General features: G+C 41.8%; 1 protein-coding gene and 1 pseudogene across 2 annotated transcripts in view; both read left to right on the forward strand.

Moving 5' to 3' along the window:
* The window catches only part of LOC139568357 (perforin-1-like), a 47,389-nt gene that overhangs the window by 14,460 nt on the left and 8,156 nt on the right, over window positions 1–24,773 (forward strand). Inside the window, exons 1-5 of one of the 2 annotated variants that reach the window (XM_071390129.1) lie at window positions 8,845–8,977; window positions 21,216–21,569; window positions 21,674–21,907; window positions 23,708–23,924; window positions 24,401–24,709. In XM_071390129.1, the coding sequence (XP_071246230.1) occupies window positions 21,223–21,569; window positions 21,674–21,907; window positions 23,708–23,924; window positions 24,401–24,709 (1,107 nt within the window). In that variant the 5' untranslated portion in view covers window positions 8,845–8,977; window positions 21,216–21,222. Of the gene's footprint in view, window positions 1–8,844; window positions 8,978–21,215; window positions 21,570–21,673; window positions 21,908–23,707; window positions 23,925–24,400; window positions 24,710–24,773 lie in introns of those variants that run through there. The other variant, XM_071390130.1, reaches the window with a different exon arrangement.
* LOC139568946 (5S ribosomal RNA) lies at window positions 9,889–10,007 on the forward strand (annotated as a pseudogene).

A 24,773-nucleotide genomic window follows, 5' to 3' on the forward strand; every position in this document is an offset into this window, starting at 1 on the left:
TGGGCTAGTCACCTAAACATTAACAGTAGATTCTTGGGCTAGTCACCTAAACATTAACAGCAGATTCTTGGGCTAGTCACCTAAACATTAACAGTAGATTCTTGGGCTAGTCACCTAAACATTAACAGCAGATTCTTGGGCTAGTCACCTAAACATTAACAGCAGATTCTTGGGCTAGTCACCTAAACATTAACAGTAGATTCTTGGGCTAGTCACCTAAACATTAACAGCAGATTCTTGGGCTAGTCACCTAAACACTAACAGCAGATTCTTGGGCTAGTCACCTAAACATTAACAGTAGATTATTGGGCTAGTCACCTTAACATTAACAGCAGATTCTTGGGCTAGCACAAGACAACGTGAGTGATGTGTCACCCAGAACGGCAGGGAGTTTTACAACATCACTCAACATTATCTTTCTCTCCATCTCTCCCCCTTTCCCTTCTCTTCCCACTCAGGTCAATAGTGTGTATGTGGGTGTGTTTACCTAGGTGTTGCTGTTGCTTTTGTTGTTTATCCAGAACAGGGAGTTTTTACAAAATCTCCCCTTTTCCCTCCATCCCCTTTCATCACCTTTCCTATGTTGTGTTGTTGTTCTTGTTGTTTTGTTTGCAGAGGCCTCTCAGGGCAAGTTGTGGGGGACTAGATTGTAACCAGGGCAAGTTCTGGGGGACTAGATTGTAACCAGGTCAAGTTCTGGGGGACTAGATTGTAACCAGGTCAAGTTCTGGGGGACTAGATTGTAACCAGGGCACATTCTGGGGGACTAGATTGTAACCAGGGCAAGTTCTGGGGGACTAGTGTCACGTTCCTGACCTATTTATGTTAGTTTTTGTGTGTTAGTTGTTCAGGACGTGAGGTTGGGTGGGCATTCTATGTTTTCTGTTTCTGTGTTGGTTTTGGGTTGCCTGGTATGGCTCTTAATTAGAGGCAGGTGTTTGGCGTTCCTCTAATTAAGAGTCATATTTAGGTAGGCGTTGTCACAGTGTTCGTTGTGGGTGATTGTCTCCTGTGTCTGTGTCGATGTTTGCACCATACGGGACTGTTTACGGTTTGTTCATTTCATGTAGTCTGTTCCTGTTCATTTCGCTCTTCACGTTGTATGTAAGTTCGTTGTTCAGGTCTGTCTACTTTCGTTTTGTTATTTTGTATCATTTTCAAGTATAGTTCGTTTTCGTGTTTGTTCGTTTTGTTTATTTAATAAATCATTCATGTCATTTCAACGCGCTGCACCTTGGTTCAATCCCTGCTCCTCCTCTTCAGATGAAGAGGAGGAGGACTGCCGTTACAGAATCACCCACCAACAAAATGTGACCAAGCGGTATGGGAATGCTCGACGGAGCAACAAGGATTTCTGGACTTGGGAGGAGATCCTGTCTGGTAGAGGACCCTGGGCGCAAACTGGAGAATATCGCTGCTCTCGTGAGAAGAGTGAGGCAGCCACAGCCCAGGAGCGGTGGTTTAAGGAGGCAGCTAGGAGACGTGGATGGAAGCCGGAGAATCAAGCTCGAAACCGGAATTATGAGGGGACACGTCTTGCACGGAAGCCCGAAAAGCCCGTGAGTAACTCCCAAAAATTTCTTGGGGGGGGGGGCTAAAGGGTAGTGGGCCAAGGGCAGGTAGGAGACCTGCGCCCACTTCCCAGGCTAACCGTGGAGAGCGGGAGTACGGGCAGACACCGTGTTACGCAGTAGAGCGCACGGTGTCTCCTGTACGTGTGCATAGCCCAGTGCGGGTTATTCCACCTCCCCGCACTGGTAGGGCTAGATTGGGCATTGAGCCAGGTGTCATGAGGCCGGCTCAACGCGTCTGGTCTCCAGTGCGTCTCCTCGGGCCGGCATACATGGCACCTGCCTTACGCATGGTTTCCCCGGTTCGCCTACACAGCCCGGTGCGGGTTATTCCACCTCCTCGTACTGGGCGGGCGACCGGGAGCATTCAACCAGGTAAGGTTGGGCAGGCTCAATGCTCAAGAGAGCCAGTACGCCTGCACGGTCCGGTATTTCCGGCACCACCTCCCCGCCCCAGCCTAGTACCTACAGTGTCTACACTACGCACTAGGCTACCAGTGCGTATCCTGAGCCCTGTTCCTCCTCCACGCACTCTCCCTGTAGTGCGTGTATCTAGCCCGGTGCCTCCAGTTCCGGCCCCACGCACTAAGCTACCTGTGCGTCTCCAGAGCCCTGAACCCACTGTATCTTCTCCCCCTACTAATCCTGATGTGCTTGTCCTCAGCCCGGTGTCACCAGTGCCGGTACCACGCATCAGGGATAGAGTAGGCTTTGAGAATACAGTGTGCCCTGTCCCTGCTCCCCGCACTAGTAGGAAGGTGCTTGTCATTAGCACGGTGCCTCCAGTTCCGGCACCACGCACCAGGTCTACAGTGCGCCGTATCCGGCTAGAGCCATCCGTCTCACCAGCGCCATCTGAGCCATCCGTCTCACCAGCGCCATCTGAGCCATCCGTCTACCCAGCGCCATCTGAGCCATCCGTCTCCCCAGCGCCGTCTGAGCCATCCGTCTGCAATGAGCCTGCAAAGCCGCCCGTCTGCCATGAGCCTGCAAAGCCGCCCGTCTGCAATGAGCCTACAGAGCCGTCCGCCAGACAGGAGCCGCTAGAGCCGTCCGCCAGACAGGAGCCGCTAGAGCCGCCCGTCAGACAGGATCTGCCAGAGCCGCCAACCAGACAGGATCTGCCAGAGCCGCCAACCAGACAGGATCTGCCAGAGCCGCCAACCAGACAGGATCTGCCAGAGCCGCCAACCAGACAGGATCTGCCAGAGCCGCCAACCAGACAGGATCTGCCAGAGCCGCCAATCAGACAGGATCTGCCAGAGCCGTCAGAGAGCCATGAGCAGCCAGAGCCGTCAGAGAGCCATGAGCAGCCAGAGCCGTCAGAGAGCCATGAGCAGCCAGAGCCGTCAGAGAGCCATGAGCAGCCAGAGCCGTCAGAGAGCCATGAGCGTCGAGAGCCGTCAGAGAGCCATGAGCGTCGAGAGCCGTCAGAGAGCCATGAGCGTCGAGAGCCGTCAGCCTGCCATGAGCGTCGAGAGCCGTCAGCCTGCCATGAGCGTCGAGAGCCGTCAGCCTGCCATGAGCGTCGAGAGCCGTCAGCCTGCCATGAGCGTCGAGAGCCGTCAGCCTGCCATGAGCGTCGAGAGCCGTCAGCCTGCCATGAGCGTCGAGAGCCGTCAGCCAGCCATGAGCATCGAGATTCGTCAGTCAGTCATGAGCTGCCCTTCAGCCTGAAAAGGCTGGATACCCAGAACTGCCCATCAGTCCAGAGCTGTCTCTCTGTCCGGAGCTGCCTTTCAGTCCGGAGTTGCCCCTCTATCCTGATCTCCCTCTCTATCTTTATCTACTTCTATATTCTTATCTATCCCTCTGTCTTGATTTATCTCTCTGTCCCGGTGTTGTCCTTATTAGATATGTTGTTAAGGGGATTTTGTGGGGGTCAAAAGAGGGTGGACATTCTTGGAGGGAGGAAGTTAGGATGGATTATGGTGGGGTGGGAACCGCGCCCCGAGCCTGAACCACCACCGTGGTTAGATGCCCACCCAGACCCTCCCCTAGATTTTGTGCTGGTGCGTCCGGAGTTCGCACCTTGTGGGGGGGGTACTGTCACGTTCCTGACCTATTTATGTTAGTTTTTGTGTGTTAGTTGGTCAGGACGTGAGGTTGGGTGGGCATTCTATGTTTTCTGTTTCTGTGTTGGTTTTGGGTTGCCTGGTATGGCTCTTAATTAGAGGCAGGTGTTTGGCGTTCCTCTAATTAAGAGTCATATTTAGGTAGGCGTTGTCACAGTGTTCGTTGTGGGTGATTGTCTCCTGTGTCTGTGTCGATGTTTGCACCATACGGGACTGTTTACGGTTTGTTCATTTCATGTAGTCTGTTCCTGTTCATTTCGTTCTTCACGTTGTATGTAAGTTCGTTGTTCAGGTCTGTCTACTTTCGTTTTGTTATTTTGTATCATTTTCAAGTATAGTTCGTTTTCGTGTTTGTTCGTTTTGTTTATTTAATAAATCATTCATGTCATTTCAACGCGCTGCACCTTGGTTCAATCCCTGCTCCTCCTCTTCAGATGAAGAGGAGGAGGACTGCCGTTACAACTAGATTGTACCCAGGTCAAGTTCTGGGGGACTAGATTGTACCCAGGTCAAGTTCTGGGGGACTAGATTGTACCCAGGTCAAGTTCTGGGGGACTCGATTGTACCCAGGTCAAGTTCTGGGGGACTAGATTGTACCCAGGTCAAGTTCTGGGGGACTAGATTGTACCCAGGTCAAGTTCTGGGGGACTAGATTGTACCCAGGTCAAGTATTATTTTTTACTTTTGAAGAGAAAAAGATAAGTTTGGATCAAATATGTAATTAGCTTTTGACCTTCCAATAACCAAACCCGTGTGTAACAGAAGTCATAATGAAAGTGAAAACATATGGTATCTCTCCACACACACACACACACACACACACACACACACACACACACACACACACACACACACATATACATACATACATACATACATACATACATACATACATACATACATACATACATACATGCACACACACACAGCAGTCTGGACTACATTACTGGATTTAAGGTCGAGGTAGACAGTTTCTGTTCTATAAAAAATAAAATGTATATATTGGATTGCATGGAGGAATGGGCCAAAATACCAGCAACAGTGTGTGAAAACCTTGTGAAGACTTACAGAAAACGTTTGACCTCTGTCATTGGCAACAAAGGGTATATAACAAAGTATTGAGATAAACTTTTGTTATTGACCAAATACTTATTTTCCACCATAATTTGCAAATAAATTCATTAAAAATCCTACAATGTGATTTTCTGGATTTTTTTTCTCATTTTGTCTGTCATAGTTGAAGTGTACCTATGATGAAAATGACAGGCCTCTCTCATCTTTTTAAGTGGGAGAACTTGCACAATTGGTGGCTGACTAAATACTTTTTTGCCCCACTGTAACTGTCATGGTTTGCAGAGGTCTCGAGTGCGGAGCAAGAGATTCCGTGATGCGATGTCCTCCTTTTGCTCAGAGGTCACGTTTTCCAACTTTCTCACCTGGGAATTTCTCATCGTTCATTAAATCAGCGACTTCAAGGAGTTCCGCTGTTTGTCATCAAACTTGGTCATTGTGTTCATTAACTGATCGTCTTTGGAGTAAAACATTATCGCTTTGAGTGGTTTCATTCAAAACTGTTTGCAGGGCGGCATCAATTTGCTTGCCCCTGTTTTTAGCTTGCTTGTCAGATTAATCTAGTTTGCATGGACTTCATTGTATTTATTTTTGGCTAAAACAATTTGTTCCTGTAGAATATGGACTTGGTCAAAAGTTGTTCACATTCTTTGTCATAAGTGTTAGCCAGGTCTTTCAATTGATCTGTTCTCAAACGCAGTTCCTCGACTAGCAGCATTTTGTATTTTTCCGCTTTTATCGCCAACTTCCTGGTTCTCTCCACCTGTCCCATCATCTCCACAGCTTCCTGCTCGTGCCTCTGCTGGGCACTGAGGTATTGGACCATTGTCCGTCTCTGCTGGTGGGCATAGTTTAGGGCCAAACTGGAGAGAACCTTCACAAGACCTGTGCCTGATGGTCTATTTTGGAGGGCGTCTGTCGCAATTTCTGCAGTTTTTTCAGCCCTTTGGCATAGTAAGGATTTGCATCGCTGCTGAGGTCAGAGATCAATCTTCCGTGGGTGAGGGTTCACTTGTTAGCGGGGGAATGGGTGGCAACTGTGAGAACAAAATTGCAAGATTATGATCTAATGCTATCATTGTGTCAAATGGTTGTTTTATGCAACATAATAGAGGGTTCTTATAAATCTATTGTGGCTGTGTGAACTGAAAGTTGTCCAAAAAAAACATTGCTGCACTTCTGAAGTTTGCAAAAGTGCACTCGGATGTTCCACAGCACTACTGGCAAAATATTCTGTGGACAGATGAAACTACAGTTGAGTTGATTGGAAGGAACACACAACACTATGTGTGGAGAAAAAAAGGCACAGTACACCAACATCAAAACCTCATCCCAACTGTAAAGTATGGTGGAGGGAGCATCATGGTTTGGGGCTGCTTTGCTGCCTCAGGGCCTGGACAGCTTGCTATCATCGACGAAAAAATGAATTCCCAAGTTTATTAAGACATTTTTGCAGGAGAATGTAAGGCTATCTGTCCACCAATTGAAGCTCAACAGAAGTTGGGTGATGCAACAGAACAACGACCCAAAACACAGAAGCTTCAACAGAAGAAAATATGCCTTCCACACTCGATTCTACACTCTATTCCACACTCTATTCTACACTCTATTCTACACTCTTAGAAAAAAGGGTTTCAAAAGAGTTCTTTGGCTGTCCCGATTGGAGAACCCTTTTTGGTTCCAGGTAGAACCCTCTTTGGTTCTACATAGAACCCTCTGGGGAAAGAGTTCTACATGGAACCTAATAGGGTTCTACCTGAAACCAAAAAACGTTATTTAACCTTTACTTAACACCCATCCCGGATCCGGGAGCATCCTCATCAGTAAAAGCTGACTAGCATAGCCTAGCATAGCGCCACAAGTAAATAATAGCATATAAATATCCTGAAATCACAAGTCCAATACAGCAAATGAAAGATAAACATCTTGTGAATCCAGCCATCATTTCCGATTTTTTAAATGTTTTACAGCGAAAACACAATATGTATTTCTATTAGCTAACCACAATAGCAAAAGACTCAACCGCATATTTTCACCATGTTTCTACCGCATAGGTAGCTATCACAAAACCGACCAAATAGAGATATAATTAGTCGCTAACCAAGAAACAACTTCATCAAATGACAGTCTTATAACATGTTATACAATAAATTTATGTTTTGTTCGAAAATGTGCATATTTGAGGTATAAATCATAGTTTTACATTGCAGCTACCATCAAAAATATCACCAAAGCAGCCAGAATAATTACAGAGAGCAACGTGAAATACCTAAATACTCATTATAAAACATTTATGAAAAATACATGGTGTACAGCAAATGAAAGATAAACATCTTGTGAATCCAGCCAATATTTCAGATTTTTTAAGTGTTTTACAGCGAAAACACAATATAGCATTATATTAGCTTACCACAATAGCCAAACACACAACCGCATTTATTCACCGCATAGATAGCATTCGCAAAAACCAGCAAAAGATATAAAATGAATCACTAACCTTGACCAACTTCATCAGATGACAGTCTTATAACATCAGGTTATACAATACACTTATGTTTTGTTCGAAAATGTGCATATTTAGAGCTGCAAACCGTGGTTATACATTGTGAATATGTAGCATCGATTCACCAGAATGTCCGGAGCTATTTTGGACACTCACCTAATCTGACCAAAGAACTCATCATAAACTTTACATAAAAATACTTGTTGTATGGCAAATGAAAGATACACTGGTTCTTAATGCAACCGCCGTGTTAGACTTAAAAAAATAACTTTACCATAACAAACAGCTTGCGTTATTGCGAGACAGCGCCCACCAAAACGGCAGAGAATAGGAATCAACATTTTCCACAGGAATACGAAATAACATCATAAATTGTTCTTACTTTTGCCGAGCTTCCATCAGAATCTTGTACAAGGAGTCCTAGGTCCAGAATAAATCGTTGTTTGGTTTTAGAATGTCGTTTTCTCCTGTCGAATTAGCAACCTTAGCTAGCCATGTGGCGCGAACATGCCCATCTTCTCTCGACGCGAAGAACGGAAAACTCCAAAAGTCCCAATAAACGCTGAATAAACTGATACAACTCGGTTGAAAAAAACTACTTTATGATGTTATTATCACATGTATCAAATAAAATCAGAGCCGGAGATATCCGCCGTGTATACCGAACGCTTTTCAGAAGCCAATGTCGACGTACTTCGCGCGCCAGAGAAGACAAAGACATTTCCAGACCTGTCACTCCAAAAGCTCTTGTTCGGCCTCAGATCAAGCTAGACACCCCATTCCACCTTCCACTGCCTGTTGACATCTAGTGGAAGGCGTATGACGTGCATGCATATCGATAAATATTAGGCAATTGAATAGGCAGGCCCTGGAACAGAGCATGGTTTTCAGATTTTTCACTTCCTGTATGGAAGTTTGCTGCAAAATTATTTCTGTTTTACTCACAGATATAATTCAAACAGTTTTAGAAACTTGAGAGTGTTTTCTATCCAATAGTAATAATAATATGCATATTGTACGATCTAGAATAGAGTACGAGGCAGTTTAATTTGGGCACGATTTTTTCCAAAGTGAAAACAGCGCCCCCTATTGACAAGAAGTTTTAAAGGCTTCTCCAATGGGGACAGCCAAGAACCCTTTTAGGTTCTAGATAGCACCTTTTTTTCTAAGACTGTATGTGCACAGAAATTACGATCAGCTTTTTTAGGGTCGTATTTTGTAACTTAGCCAGCCATGTTGTCATAGAAAACGCTTTCAAATAATGGATGACATTTTCCATTAATATTCTTATCATGTTACTGAATGTATCAAGAATATTTTTACATTTAGTTATCAAAAAAATGTGGTGAAAAGTAAATGTAAAGGTAAAATGCACATAAAATCAACAGTATAATGTTTGGATTCAGTCTTAAATGTTTTCTCCTCACCTTTAGTTTAATCATTTTCCCATAATCTCCAACGGTTCCATTTTGATTGGTTATGCATTTACTTTGATTATTATTCTGTAAAAAACATTTAAATTTAGCTCTATTATTATAGGCCAATTTCCAACAGTGTAAAGGGTTAAGGTCTCTAGCTTTAGGAACGTTTTCCGGGAAAGTTTGTCATAGTCAGAAAGTCAGCTGTTCTGTGTTAAAGTCCATCCCTGGTAGTAGAGAAAAACAGACAGACAGAGAGGAGGGAGAGACAGACTTCATCACTGACTCCAGATCTGAGGACAAACTCGGCTGAAAAACCACTCACAAAAATTCAAACAGGTGAGTGTATTTAAAGCCTTTAATGACAAGGTTTAGATTCAGAGGAATCTTTGTCAGATTTGTCAGATCACAGTTGTGCATTTCAATTCAATCCAAAATCATTAGTGGTGTGACTTTTAAATGTCACTCGCCTATTAACCAAACAAAGGTTTGGCAGTTGTCAGGATAATGGTAAAATGCTAAATATTTCACCTAATCATTGTCTTTTGGTTCAACAGGTGTGTGTGTTGTTGAGAAGACTATGTAATCCCAATGATAATTCATAATAATGAGATTCTGTAATTTTAATAATAAGTAATAATACTAATAATATAATTGTTATTCTGTAATTCTGGAGACATCCTGTGGAGAAGTTATAAGACCAGCAGAAAGTCTGTTTTTTAGACTTCTGCCAAGAGTAGGGAGATAAGATTTTCTTGCCAATGAACTTTAGTGGGACTGTTGAAATCCACAAGGACACACAAACTCAAGGTCACACAACGCCCACACAGGCTAATGGCCACATACCCACGCAGTATATTTAAACACACAGAATTACATGCACATTTACACGCACAAACAATGGTTGTGTGTCGACAGACAAACAGCATCTCAGGGGAAAACATAGGTTCTGGAAAGCCCTTATACTAAATACACAGACAGAACCTAAGTACACACTCTGACACACACCTATCACAAAAAAACATACACTTACAGAATACTGAAGGGTTAATGAACAAGTGATTGAGTGATTAAATACGTGAATGAATGATTCAATACATGAATGAGATATTAAATACATGAATGAGTGATTAAATACATGAATGAGTGAATAAATACATGAATGAGTGATTAAATACTCACACACTCACCCCCCCACACAGCGGTGAGACAAGGTCCTAATTCAGGGAGGAAAATGGGGTAGAAAATACACTTGTGGTCATACCACCCTGACCTCGTCTGACCTCGTCTGACCTCAGTGGCTGAGCAGGGTCGGGCCTGGTTAGTACTTGGATGGGAGACCACCTGGGAATGCCAGGTGCTGTAAGCTCAAAACAATACATTTATAAAATACATGAATGACCAGAAGTAAAGTAGGAAATAATTTTTGTAGAAAATAATATTTGTTGTTCGATGGGGACGGGACCGGTGAGCTTTCACTGAGAGATTATACTGTGGAAGCTCTTGAGTCAGATACAGGGGTCTACACAGTCTACGCAAAAGGAGCTGACAGATCAAATCAAATTGTATTGGTCACATATATACGTGTTTAATTAACAGGTGTTATTGCAGGTGTAGAGAAATGCTTGTGTTTCTAGCTCCAACAGTGCAGTAATATCTAACAAGTAATATCTAACAAGTAATATCTAACAAGTAATATCTAACAATTTCACAACAATCCAACACAAATCCAAAGTAAAGAAATGGAATTAAGAATAGCAATGTCAGAGCGGCATAGACTAAGATACAGTAGAATAGAATACAGTATATGAGATGAGATACGTAAACATTATTAAAGTGACCAGTGTTCCATTATTAAAGTGACCAGTGTTCCATTATTAAAGTGATCAGTGTTCCATTATTAAAGTGATCAGTGTTCCATTATTAAAGTGATCAGTGTTCCATTATTAAAGTGACCAGTGTTCCATTATTAAAGTGACTAGTGTTCCATTATTAAAGTGATCAGTGTTCCATTATTAAAGTGACCAGTGTTCCATTATTAAAGTGGCCAGTGATTTCAAGTCTATGTATATAGAGCAGCCGCCTCTAAGGTGCCACTGATGGCTATTTAACAGTCTGATGGCCTTGAGATAGAAGCTGTTTTTCAGTCTCTCGGGTCCCAGGTTTGATGCACCTGCACTGACCTCGCCTTCTGGATGATAGCGGGGTGAACAGGCAGTGGCTTGGTGGTTGTTGTCCTTATATTTTACAACAGTGGGCTAATTTTACAACATTGGGCTAATGAAAAAAGTGGAGTGGAGTTCCCCTTTAAATGTATAAAACTCACTAAATTGAGATTGTAACCTCTGAAAACCTTGTACTTTACTTGTATAAATATTAGTCACATACTGTAAATTATGTTTTGTGGTGTCAGGATTTCATGTTATTAGTGTATTGAGTTCTTGAGGTAATATGATGAAACTAGCTTGCTAGCATTTACAGGCGTCGGTTTTCCATGTATATTTAGAGGTTGGACGTTGGCACGTTGGGCGCACCGATTGGTGTCATCTTGTTATTAAGTATGTGTTACACCTGTGCTGGCTTGTCATCTCGTTGGTCAGAAGGTTTTTCACCTGTGCTGGCTTGTCATCTCCTTTAGTTGGCTTGAGAGATGTGGAGGGTTAACCTTTAGTTGGCTTGAGAGATGTGGAGGGTTAACCTTTAGTTGGCTTGAGAGATGTGGAGGGTTAAATTTTAGTTGGCTTGAGAGATGTGGAGGGTTAACCTTTAGTTGGCTTGAGAGATGTGGAGGGTTAACCTTTAGTTGGCTTGAGAGATGCGGAGGGTTAACCTTTAGTTGGCTTGAGAGATGCGGAGGGTTAACCTTTAGTTGGCTTGAGAGATGCGGAGGGTTAACCTTTAGTTGGCTTGAGAGATGCGGAGGGTTAACCTTTAGTTGGCTTGAGAGATGCGGAGGGTTAACCTTTAGTTGGCTTGAGAGATGCGGAGGGTTAACCTTTAGTTGGCTTGAGAGATGCGGAGGGTTAACCTTTAGTTGGCTTGAGAGATGCGGAGGGTTAACCTTTAGTTGGCTTGAGAGATGCGGAGGGTTAACCTTTAGTTGGCTTGAGAGATGCGGAGGGTTAACCTTTAGTTGGCTTGAGAGATGCGGAGGGTTAACCTTTAGTTGGCTTGAGAGATGCGGAGGGTTAACCTTTAGTTGGCTTGAGAGATGCGGAGGGTTAACCTTTAGTTGGCTTGAGAGATGCGGAGGGTTAACCTTTAGTTGGCTTGAGAGATGCGGAGGGTTAACCTTTAGTTGGCTTGAGAGATGCGGAGGGTTAACCTTTAGTTGACTTGAGAGATGTGGAGGGTTAACCTTTAGTTGGCTCTCCCTATTTCTTCCTGGTTTTCGTTTTGCTCCACTTTTTGGTTTGCTTCCTTTTTATGTTTGGTGTGGGTTTTATTTTGTTTACCTTAAGTTTGGTGTGGGGTTTTATTTTGTTTACCTTAAGTTTGGTGTGGGTTTTATTTTGTTTACCTTAAAACTTCTTGTCAATATGGAGGCGCTGTTTCCACTTTGTAAAAAATCGTGCCCAAATTAAACTGCCTCGTACTCTATTCTAGATCGTACAATATGCATATTATTATTACTTTTGGATAGAAAACACTCTCAAGTTTCTAAAACCGTTTGAATTATATCTGTGAGTAAAACAGAACTCATTTTGCAGCAAACTTCCTGACAGGAAGTGAAAAATCTGAAATCGAGGCTCTGTTCCAGGGCCTTCCTATTCAATTGCTTGAAATCTATGGATATACATGCACTTCATACGCCTTCCACTAGATGTCAACAGGCAGTGGGAGGTGGAATGGGGTGTCTAGCTTGATCTGAGGTCGAACAAGAGCTCTTGGAATGACGTGACCACAATTTCCTTTGTCTACCAAGGCGCGGGAAGGACATCAGCATTGGCTTCTGAAAAGCGTTCTGTATAGATGGCTAATATCTCCGGCTTTGATTTTATTTGATACATGTGATAATATCATCGTAAAGTATGTTTTTTCAATATAGTTTTATCAGATTATTCAACGTTTATCGGGAGTTTTGGAGTTTTCCGTTCTCTGCGTTAGGTGAAGATGGACATCTTCGCGCCACTTGGCTAGCTAAGGTTGCTAATTCGACAGGAGAAGAGGACATTCTAAAACCAAACAACGATTTATTCTAGACCAAGGACTCCTTGTACAAGATTCTGATGGAAGCTCAGCAAAAGTAGGAACCATTTATGATGTTATTTCGTATTTCTGTGGAAAATGTTTAGTCCTATTTTCCGCCCTTATTGCGGGAACTGTCTCGCTATAATGTAAGCTGTTTGTTATGGTAAAGTTATTTTTAAAAATCTAACACGGCGATTGCATTAAGAACTAGTGTATCTTTCATTTGCTGTCCAACATGTATTTTTTAGTAAAGTTTATGATGAGTTCTTTGGTCAGATTAGGTGACTGTCCAAAATATCTCCTGATAATTTGGTGAATCGATGCTACATATTCACAACGTATAACCACGGTTTGCAGCTCAAAATATGCACATTGTCGAACAAAACATAAGTGTATTGTGTAACATGACGTTATAAGACTGTCATCTGATGAAGTTGGTCAAGGTTAGTGATTAATTTTATATATTTTGCTGGTTTTTGCGAATGCTATCTATGCGGTGAATAAATGCAGTTGTGTGTTTGACTATTGTGGTAAGCTAATATAATGCTATATTGTGTTTTCGCTGTAAAACACTTAAAAAATCTGAAATATTGGCTGGATTCACAAGATGTTTATCTTTCATTTGCTGTACACCATGTATTTTTCATAAATGTTTTATGATGAGTATTTAGGTATTTCACGTTGCTCTCTGTAATTATTCTGGCTGCTTCGGTGCTATTTGTGATTTTAGCTGCAATGTAAAACTATGATTTATACCTCAAATATGCACATTTTCGAACAAAACATAGATTTATTGTATAACATGTTATAAGACTGTCATCTGATGAAGTTGTTTCTTGGTTAGTGACTAATTGTATTTCTATTTGGTCGGTTTTGTGATAGCTACCTATGCGGTAAAAAAATTGTGAAAATATGCGGTTGAGTCTTTTGCTATTGTGGTTAGCTAATAGAAATACATAGTGTTTTCGCTGTAAAACATTTAAAAAATCGGAAATGATGGCTGGATTCACAAGATGTGTATCTTTCATTTGCTGTATTGGACTTGTGATTTCATGATATTTATATGCTAGTATTTACTTGTGGCGCTATGCTAGGCTATGCTAGTCAGCTTTTTACTGATGAGGATGCTCCCGGATCAGGGATGGTGATGAAGTAGAGGTTAAGTTTGGTGTGGGGTTTTATTTTGTTTACCTAAAGTTTGGTGTGGGGTTTTATTTTGTTTACCTTAAGTTTGGTGTGGGGTTTTATTTTGTTTACCTTAAATTTGGTGTGGGTTTATATTTTGTTTACCTTAAGTTTGGTGTGGGGTTTTATTTTGTTTACCTTAAGTTTGGTGTGGGGTTTTATTTTGTTTACCTTAAGTTTGGTGTGGGTTTTATTTTGTTTACCTCTTCTTGGGCAAATTTAGTGGGTGCTCATAGTGGGTGTCTATTTGGTCCCAGTTGTTGTTGATTGTCTACTTTCAGTGGACACCTCCATGAGTGTCTTTCAGAACCTCTCCTAGAACCTCAGCTGTTTCGTTTTGGTTGTTGTCAGTGACTCTTTGTTAGTTTCCCCTTCTGTTTGAGCGACACGTTTTGGATTCTTGCGGGGGAACGTAACAAAATGGAGGCTCGTCCGGGATACTGTTTCCTCTAATCACCTAGTTGAAGCTCTCCCGTGCCCAGATATTTTAGTGTTAAAAAAAATAATTGGTAGAGTTTCTGTCACTGACATCCAACTGCCCAGAGGGGTTATAAGATAAGAGGAATCACTTTGAAATTTGCATAAACACACAGGCTAATAATAAAATAAAATCATGGACTTTAAATTAGAAGCATTTGTTGAAAACTCTACATGGGAGATTCTAGATAAATGTACAAAGGCAATTCTGCTCGTCATTGCAAAGCATTATGACATCAAAGCTGCACATGCCCATTCGAAAGCAGTCGTCCAACTGATTTGGTTGAGGAGAAAATCCTTCCAGAGAGGGATGATGATAGAAAGGGTCCAACGGGTGGTAGAGTTCACCCCGTAGACATGCAACTGAGGTAGAACTAAAGGTCAAATGGCAAACTGAAATTAGAGTTTGAGCACCAGGAAAGGGAAAGAAAATGTGAGGAGAGATTGGAGAAACAGAAATTCAGACTTGAGCACAAGGAAAGGGAAAGAGAATGTGAGGAGAGATTGGAGCAACAGAAATGAAAACTTCAGCAGAAGGAAAGGGAAAGAGAACGTGCAACCAGACTAGAACAAGAAGAATGTGTGCATGCCATTTGATTAAAAGAGATGGATCTGGAAGCGCGACGAAAGGAGATAGATCTGGAAGTACTCTGAATCAAGTCAGGTCATCCTGCACCCTCAACAGAGTTTGATCTTGGATGGGAACAGCCGACTTGTACCGCCTTTCAAGGAAAAGGAGGTGGCGTGTATTTTACTCTGAGTGGATTTCCACATCCCTAAAACGGGATATTCAGTCACTGCTCTTCCAAAGTGTTCTTGTGGGAAAAGCTCAGAAAATGTACACCACTTTATCTCTTGACCAGAGTTCAGATTAGCTCAGAAAATGTACACCACTTTATCTCTTGACCAGAGTTCAGATTAGCTCAGAAAATGTACACCACTTTATCTCTTGACCAGAGTTCAGATTAGCTCAGAAAATGTACACCACTTTATCTCTTGACCAGAGTTCAGATTAGCTCAGAAAATGTACACCACTTTATCTCTTGACCAGAGTTCAGATTAGCTCAGAAAATGTACACCACTTTATCTCTTGACCAGAGTTCAGATTAGCTCAGAAAATGTACACCACTTTATCTCTTGACCAGAGTTCAGATTAGCTCAGAAAATGTACACCACTTTATCTCTTGACCAGAGTTCAGATTAGCTCAGAAAATGTACACCACTTTATCTCTTGACCAGAGTTCAGATTAGCTCAGAAAATGTACACCACTTTATCTCTTGACCAGAGTTCAGATTATGACAGTAAAGCTGTAAAGCTGATATCCTGATTTTGATTGGTGGTGTGGTTCTCAAGAGGTATTAAAGACCTTGAGGATTTAAAGACACTCGAGCAGTTCAAGAATTGCCTTCATGAAGGTGTTGCTACCTAAAACGACCTTCTCAAACAAAGCACCCAGTAGTTATCCACACCCCCTAGCCTACCAGTGAAGGGGGTGTCATTCATTTTGGGAAATGATTTGGCTGGAGGGAAGGTCGTGCCAAATCCTGTCAGTTGTAAGGGATCCAGAGTAGAGGAAACTGATGAGTTATCAGAAATGTACCCCAGAGTGTTCCCAGCGTTACACGTGCTATGTCTAAGAAAGTTGCAGGGAGAAAGTTTGTACAACCCACAAAGTCTAGTGTTGAGGAGGATGTCAGCGATCCCACTATGTTCGATCTGTCTGAGACGTTTATGTGTGATCCTGTTTCGGTCAACCCCCTGAGTTGACCTCTCCTTTCAAAACACCATAGGTGAGTGAGTTTGTAGGACCACTGAAAGAAGTGAGGTTCGCAACAGTTGATACTGAAAAATCTTATATCTCCCTCACTAACTGCGGAGAAGTCGGTGGAAACCGGTAGTGATCTTCTGCCTGTGGCCACTACCGTCACCATTGACTATAGTCTTCCTTGAGAACACGAGCAAAGCCAGTACTCATTTGAGAGCATAAGGAAAGCCCAGTACTCATTCGAGAGCACAAGGAAAGCCCAGTACTCATTAGAGAGCATAAGGAAAGCCCAGTACTCATTCGAGAGCATAAGGAAAGCCCAGTACTCATTCGAGAGCACAAGGAAAGCCCAGTACTCATTAGAGAGCATAAGGAAAGCCCAGTACTCATTCGAGAGCATAAGGAAAGCCCAGTACTCATTAGAGAGCATAAGGAAAGCCCAGTACTCATTCGAGAGCATAAGGAAAGCCCAGTACTCATTAGAGAGCATAAGGAAAGTCCAGTACTCATTAGAGAGCATAATGAAAGCCCAATAGACCCTTTACCTGTCGGACAGCTGAGCAACTCAGAGATTCTGGAAAACATTGATGTATTTTTGGCACACCTTCCTCCCAAGGATAAAGGCAACATTGTTGCACTGCTTTTAGAATATCAGGGTTCATTCTCAGATGTGCCAACTCAAACATTGACGTTGGGGACTCTGCCCAAACCCAACAACATACCTATCGAGTGAATCCTGAAAAGAGAGAGAAACTCTGCAGTGAGGATGAGTTCATGCTTGAGCACAGAATTGTACAACATGGTAAACAGTTTGTGGAGTTCACCCTGTATATTAGTACCTTGAACACGAAAACAAATCTGTTGCAGCACCTTAGCGTTATATTAGCACCTATGGAGGATGGGTCTCTGTGCTTTTGTTCCGATTTTCGGAAACTCAATGCCATTACTAAGTCGGACTCATACCCTTTGCCCAGGGTCGATGATTGTGTTGGTGCTGCTAAGTACACTAGCAAGTTCAATATGCAGAAGGGATATTTGCAGGTCTCTCCGAACGTGCCAAAAGTGTCCTGCGTTTGTCACTCCTGATGACTTTTCCTACCTTCTACCTTGTCCTCGGGGACATCCTTCATCTCCATTTCAGTTTTCTGGAACCCTTTTTGTCTCTGCACCGGTGCTAGCTGCTCCGGATTTCCGTCGTCCATTTGCTTTGTACACTGATGCCAGCGATGTAGGAGCAAGGGCTGCTTTGTCATTACAGGGTATTGATGATCATTTTTTTATTTAATCAATTTTGGAAAGAGGCTGTAACGTAACAAATTGTGGAAAAAGTCAAGGGGTCTGATTACTTTCCGAATGCACTGTATATAGCGCTTTATAGCGGTTTTATTTTGTTTACCTTAAGTTTGGCGTGGGGTTTTATTTTGTTTACCTTAAGTTTGGTGTGGGTTTATATTTTGTTTACCTTAAGTTTGGTGTGGGGTTTTATTTTGTTTACCTTAAGTTTGGTGTGGGGTTTTATTTTGTTTACCTTAAGTTTGGTGTGTTTTTTTTTTTGTTTACCTTAAGTTTGGTGTGGGGTTTTATTTTGTTTACCTTAAGTTTGGTGTGGGGTTTTATTTTGTTTACCTTAAGTTTGGTGTGGGGTTTTATTTTGTTTACCTTAAGTTTGGTGTGGGTATATATTTTGTTTACCTTAAGTTTGGTGTGTGGTTTTATTTTGTTTACCTTAAGTTTGGTGTGGGGTTTTATTTTGTTTACCTTAAGTTTGGTGTGGGTTTATATTTTGTTTACCTTAAGTTTGGTGTGGGGTTTTATTTTGTTTACCTTAAGTTTGGTGTGGGGTTTTATTTTGTTTACCTTAAGTTTGGTGTGGGTATATATTTTGTTTACCTTAAGTTTGGTGTGTGGTTTTATTTTGTTTACCTTAAGTTTGGTGTGGGGTTTTATTTTGTTTACCTTAAGTTTGGTGTGGGTTTATATTTTGTTTACCTTAAGTTTGGTGTGGGGTTTTATTTTGTTTACCTTAAGTTTGGTGTGGGGTTTTATTTTGTTTACCTTAAGTTTGGTGTGTGGTTTTATTTTGTTTACCTTAAGTTTGGTGTGGGTTTTATTTTGTTTACCTTAAGTTTGGTGTGGGTTTTATTTTGTTTACCTTAAGTTTGGTGTGGGGTTTTATTTTGTTTACCTTAAGTTTGGTGTGGGGTTTTATTTTGTTTACCTTAAGTTTGGTGTGGGGTTTTATTTTGTTTACCTTATGTTTGGTGTGGGGTTTTTATTTTGTTAACCTTAAGTTTGGTGTGGGTATATATTTTGTTTACCTTAAGTTTGGTGTGGGTTTTATTTTGTTTACCTTTATTTGGGTGTGGGGTTTTTATTTTGTTTACCTTAAGTTTGGTGTGGGGTTTTATTTTGTTTACCTTAAGTTTGGTGTGGGTTTATATTTTGTTTACCTTAAGTTTGGTGTGGGGTTTTATTTTGTTTACCTTAAGTTTGGTGTGGGTATATATTTTGTTTACCTTAAGTTTGGTGTGTGTATATATTTTGTTTACCTTAAGTTTGGTGTGTGGTTTTATTTTGTTTACCTTAAGTTTGGTGTGGGTTTTATTTTGTTTACCTTATGTTTGGTGGGGGGTTTTTATTTTGTTTACCTTAAGTTTGGTGTGGGGTTTTATTTTGTTTACCTTAAGTTTGGTGTGGGGTTTTTATTTTGTTTACCTTAAGTTTGGTGTGGGTTTTATTTTGTTTACCTTAAGTTTGGTGTGGGTTTTATTTTGTTTACCTTAAGTTTGGTGTGGGGTTTTATTTTGTTTACCTTAAGTTTGGTGTGGGGTTTTATTTTGTTTACCTTATGTTTGGTGTGGGGTTTTTATTTTGTTAACCTTAAGTTTGGTGTGGGTATATATTTTGTTTACCTTAAGTTTGGTGTTGGTTTTATTTTGTTTACCTTTATTTGGGTGTGGGGTTTTTATTTTGTTTACCTTAAGTTTGGTGTGGGGTTTTATTTTGTTTACCTTAAGTTTGGTGTGGGTTTATATTTTGTTTACCTTAAGTTTGGTGTGGGGTTTTATTTTGTTTACCTTAAGTTTGGTGTGGGGTTTTATTTTGTTTACCTTAAGTTTGGTGTGGGTATATATTTTGTTTACCTTAAGTTTGGTGTGTGGTTTTATTTTGTTTACCTTAAGTTTGGTGTGGGTTTTATTTTGTTTACCTTATGTTTGGTGTGGGGTTTTTATTTTGTTTACCTTAAGTTTGGTGTGGGGTTTTATTTTGTTTACCTTAAGTTTGGTGTGGGGTTTTTATTTTGTTTACCTTAAGTTTGGTGTGGGTTTTATTTTGTTTACCTTAAGTTTGGTGTGGGGTTTTATTTTGTTTACCTTATGTTTGGTGTGGGGTTTTTATTTTGTTTACTTAAGTTTGGTGTGGGGTTTTATTTTGTTTACCTTAAGTTTGGTGTGGGTTTATATTTTGTTTACCTTAAGTTTGGTGTGGGGTTTTATTTTGTTTACCTTAAGTTTGGTGTGGGGTTTTATTTTGTTTACCTTAAGTTTGGTGTGGGGTTTTATTTTGTTTACCTTAAGTTTGGTGTGGGTTTATATTTTGTTTACCTTAAGTTTGGTGTGGGGTTTATATTTTGTTTACCTTAAGTTTGGTGTGGGGTTTTATTTTGTTTACCTTAAGTTTGGTGTGGGTTTATATTTTGTTTACCTTTATTTGGGTGTGGGGTTTATATTTTGTTTACCTTAAGTTTGGTGTGGGGTTTTATTTTGTTTACCTTAAGTTTGGTGTGGGTTTATATTTTGTTTACCTTAAGTTTGGTGTGGGGTTTTATTTTGTTTACCTTAAGTTTGGTGTGGGTTTATATTTTGTTTACCTTAAGTTTGGTGTGGGGTTTTATTTTGTTTACCTTTATTTGGGTGTGGGGTTTATATTTTGTTTACCTTAAGTTTGGTGTGGGGTTTTATTTTGTTTACCTTAAGTTTGGTGTGGGTTTATATTTTGTTTACCTTAAGTTTGGTGTTGGTTTATATTTTGTTTACCTTAAGTTTGGTGTGGGTTTATATTTTGTTTACCTTAAGTTTGGTGTGGGGTTTTATTTTGTTTACCTTAAGTTTGGTGTGGGTTTATATTTTGTTTACCTTAAGTTTGGTGTGGGGTTTTATTTTGTTTACCTTTATTTGGGTGTGGGGTTTATATTTTGTTTACCTTAAGTTTGGTGTGGGGTTTTATTTTGTTTACCTTAAGTTTGGTGTGGGTTTATATTTTGTTTACCTTAAGTTTGGTGTTGGTTTTTATTTTGTTTACCTTCTCTGTGGTTTTGTTCCGATTTTTGGAAACTCAATGCCATTACTGAGTCGGACTCATACCCTTTGCCCAGGGTCGATGATTGTGTTGGTGCTGCTAAGTACGCTAGCAAGTTCAATATGCAGAAGGGATATTTGCAGGTCTCTCCGAACGTGCCAAAAATTTCCTGCATTTGTCACTCCTGATGACTTTTCCTACCTTCTACCTTGTCCTCGGGGACATCCTTCATCTCCCTTTCGGTTTGCTGGCACCCTTTTTGTCTCTGCACCGGTGCTAGCTGCTCCGGATTTCCATCGTCCATTTGCTTTGTACACTGATGCCAGCGATGTAGGAGCAAGGGCAGCTTTGTCATTACAGGGTATTGATGAGAATTGTTTTATTTAATCAATTTTGGAAAGAGGCTGTAACGTAACAAATTGTGGAAAAAGTCAAGGGGTCTGATTACTTTCCGAATGCACTGTATATAGCGCTTTCATTTCAAGTCACAAAGTGCTTCACATCATGGAGTTTAAACAGCCTCTTTCTCCTTCTCTCTCCCCACACCTCTCACTTTCTCTCATCCCTTCTGTCTCTGCCATTTTCTTCCCCACTCCTCTCATACTCGCTCTCCTCCTTTTTCTCTCTTTCTCTCTACTCCCTCACCTCCCTCCCTTTAGTTCAGTAATGCCCTTATCAGCCCCTCCCCTCTTCTCCCTTCCTCTTCTCCTTCTCCTTTCTCAACTGGACTCCGCCCTCACCTGTCGTACTGCCAGCCAATCCCTGTGTGACTCCGCCCCATTTGTCCCCGGTCACAACCTGGCAGGGGAGGGGTTTGACGTGGTGACCCTGAAACGTAAAGGGGCCTACCTGATAGACCTGAAGACCTACCTGTCCCCCAGTAAAACCTGTACACTGTGTAGTAACCCCCTACAGGGGAACGAGCTGCAGAAAATTCCCCTGTCTGTTGTAGACTGGAGGCCCTACAGCCACTGTACTGAGGATATCTCCAGCCACTCTCATGCCTCTGTCAGGTGAGTAGGATGGTTTCTGACTGTTTACTTGATGGAAATTGGACAGTAAACATCTCTCCTCCGCTCTCCTCTCCTCACCTATCCTCTCCTCTTCTCTCCTCCAGTAACCTGGCACAGTCCACTACCAACGAGATCTCTACAAAATGGAAGGGGGGTTTTGGTTATGAGGCGAAGGTGTCTGTAAGCGTACCTGTGGGACCGGTGAGTGTGGAGAAGGATGTGGGCGCTAGCATAGAGATGGGAGGGTCCCAGTCTGATGTAGCCATCTTTGCCACAACCAAGACCAAAGAGGACCGCCACTCTTTCTTCTCACAGAATCTCCGCTGCCGTCACTACAGGTAATAATAACAATAATGATTTGCTCAACTTTTATAGCGCTTCCCTTACAGATGCAACATTTCACATGTGATCTTATGTGATCACATGTGACACAAAAAAACGAAACAAAATGTGAAAACAACATGATTTCATGTGATTTTTTTTTTTTACAACATGGGGATGCAAAATGTAACATGACAACATTTGAGCTACACAAAAACCTCCAGGGGACCATTCAACAGCATCCCAAGGACGTCTTAAAAACGTCCTCGGGGACATCCCTGGAGCAAACCAGGAACTAGGCAGTACCTCCAGGGGAACATGACAAAATGTTCTGAGAACATCCCAAAAAAACGTCCTTGCGTCCCTGGAAAAAAACTGAGAATTTACTGTGCTGAGAATATAAGATATATTTCCAGAATGGTAGTGGCCAGACCGAAGCCACTCCTCAGTAAAAGGCACATGACAGCCCGTTTAGAGTTTGACAAAAGGAACCTAAGTTTTCTCAGACCATGAGAAACAAGATTCTCTGGAAATCAAGATTGAACTCTTTAGCCTGAATGACTGGTGTCACGTCTGGAGGAAACGTGGCACCATCCCTATGGTGAAGCATGGTGGTGGCAGCATCATGCTGTGGGGATGTTTTTCAGTGGCAGGGACTTGGAGACTAGTCAGGATCGAAGGAAAGATGAACGGAGCAAAGTACAGAGCAATCCTTGATGAAAACCTGCTCTAGAGCGCCCAGGACCTCAGACTGGGGCAAAGGTTCACCTTCCAACAGGACTACGACCCTAAGCACACAGCCAAGGAGTGGCTTCAGGAAAAGTCTCTAAATGCCCTTGAGTGGCCCAGCCAGAGCCCAGACTTGAACCCGATCAAACATCTCTGGCAAGACCTGAATATAGCTGTGCATCGACGCTCCCCATCCAACCTGACAGAGCTTGAGAAGATCTGCAGAGAAGAATGGGAGAAACTCCCCAAATACAGGTGTGCCAAGCTTGTAGTGTCATACCCAAGAAGACTCGAGTCTGTAATCGCTGCCAAAGGTGATTCAACAAAGTTCTGAATAAAGGGTCTGAATATATATGTAACTGTGATATTTCAGTTTTTTTTGTATACATTTGCAAACATGTCTAAAAAACAGTTTTTGCTTTGTCATTATGGGCTATTGTGTTTAAAACAATTTGATCAATTTTAGAATAAGGTTGTAATGGAAATGGAAAAAGTCAAGGGGTCTGAATATTTTCATTTTTTTTGTAAGTTGAAAACATTATGTTAAAAGATCTGTTTGTGTTTCATAGTGACTAACAGGGCATCTCGTGAAAATGTGAATCCACATGTGAAAGGTTATGTGTAAAAATCCACATCTGAAGTGTTCCAAAAACACACGGTTTCACATGATTTCACATGTGAAATTGTATCTGAAAAAAAAAGTTGAGCAAAATGTGGAATTTCCACATGTGAAATCATGTGAATTTTCCATAAGGGTCTTCATTTCATAAAGGCTTTGTTCACACAGTCACCTCAGTTCCGATGTCTTGGCATATCTGATACATATCTGATCTTTTCCCCAATGTGTGAACTGCAACAACAACAAAAAACACAATGAATCTGATCTTTTGGGTTCCGATTTGTAACACATTCAAGTTTAAGTGGTTTTTCTGTATGTGACCTGCTGTTACCGCGACACCCACCAACATGTTGAAAGGACCATTGCTTCTGTATGCTATAGTCTGAGAAAGGGTCAACCAATTGTAGATCAAGGTCGTCTCTGTGTCGTATTTTAATTCACATCTGATATGCTAATTCCTATGTTCCAGTTATCGCACGCCAAACACTCCAACTCTCAGCGATGAGTTCCGTAAGGACATTGCTCGTCTGGGCTCATACTCTAAGACCTCTAAGGCCCAGTACCGCCGGCTCATAGACACCTATGGGACTCACTACATCCGCCAGGTTGACCTGGGAGGCAGGCTGACGATGACCACAGCAATACGCACCTGTCAGGCTTCACACAGTGGCCTCTCTACAAACCAGGTGACTTACTTAGTCTCAATGCCTGCTGTAATAGAGGACATTTTCCATTAAAGGAAGCTACAGGAATTCAAACAGCAATCTGTAATCATTACATACCACCAGATCCTTATACTGTTAGATCAGGGCTCTTGAACCCTGTTCCTGGAGAGATACCCTCCTGTAGGTTTACATCTATCTAGTCTATTGCTCTCCAACCCTGTTTTTTGGAGAACTTTCCAACTGTATGTTTTCGCTCCAACCCCAGTTGTAACTAACCTGATTCAGCTCATCAACCAGCTAATTATTAGAATCAGGTGTACTAGATTAGAGCAAAAACCTACAGCACAAGATTTTTTGCATGTATTTCTAGACGTTCAGTTACATTCAGATAATTCCATTGATTAATATTGCCCACGTAGCAAATGCATCACAGTCTTTTATGGAAGAAACCTTAAAGACAACTCTCTGAATATATGGCTCTGTATTCCTTCTCTCAGGTGGAATCCTGCTTGTCCAGGGGCTTTCAGGTAAACATTGGGATGTCAGTTTCCTCTAGCGACGAAAGGTGCTCCAAAGTTCTGGACAACCGTGACTCGCAGACCTCCTTCAGCTCTAGCTTCCTCAGCCACCACACCAAGGTGGTGGGAGGCTCTGGTTGGCCGGGCGAGCTGTCACTCAACCGTAACGACTCAGTGGGATTCCATAGTTGGATGAGAACCTTGAAGAACTTCCCGGACGTAATCTACTATTCTCTAACGCCTCTGCACCTGCTCATACCCAACACGGCTGTCCAGCAGGGAGTGAAGGTAACCTTTGGTTGTTGATATATTTCCATCAAATTCATTACTGGACCTTGAAGCCAGTTCCACA

The sequence above is a fragment of the Salvelinus alpinus genome, chromosome 2 (assembly GCF_045679555.1).
Source record: "Salvelinus alpinus chromosome 2, SLU_Salpinus.1, whole genome shotgun sequence".
Classification (NCBI taxonomy): Eukaryota; Metazoa; Chordata; class Actinopteri; order Salmoniformes; family Salmonidae; genus Salvelinus; species Salvelinus alpinus.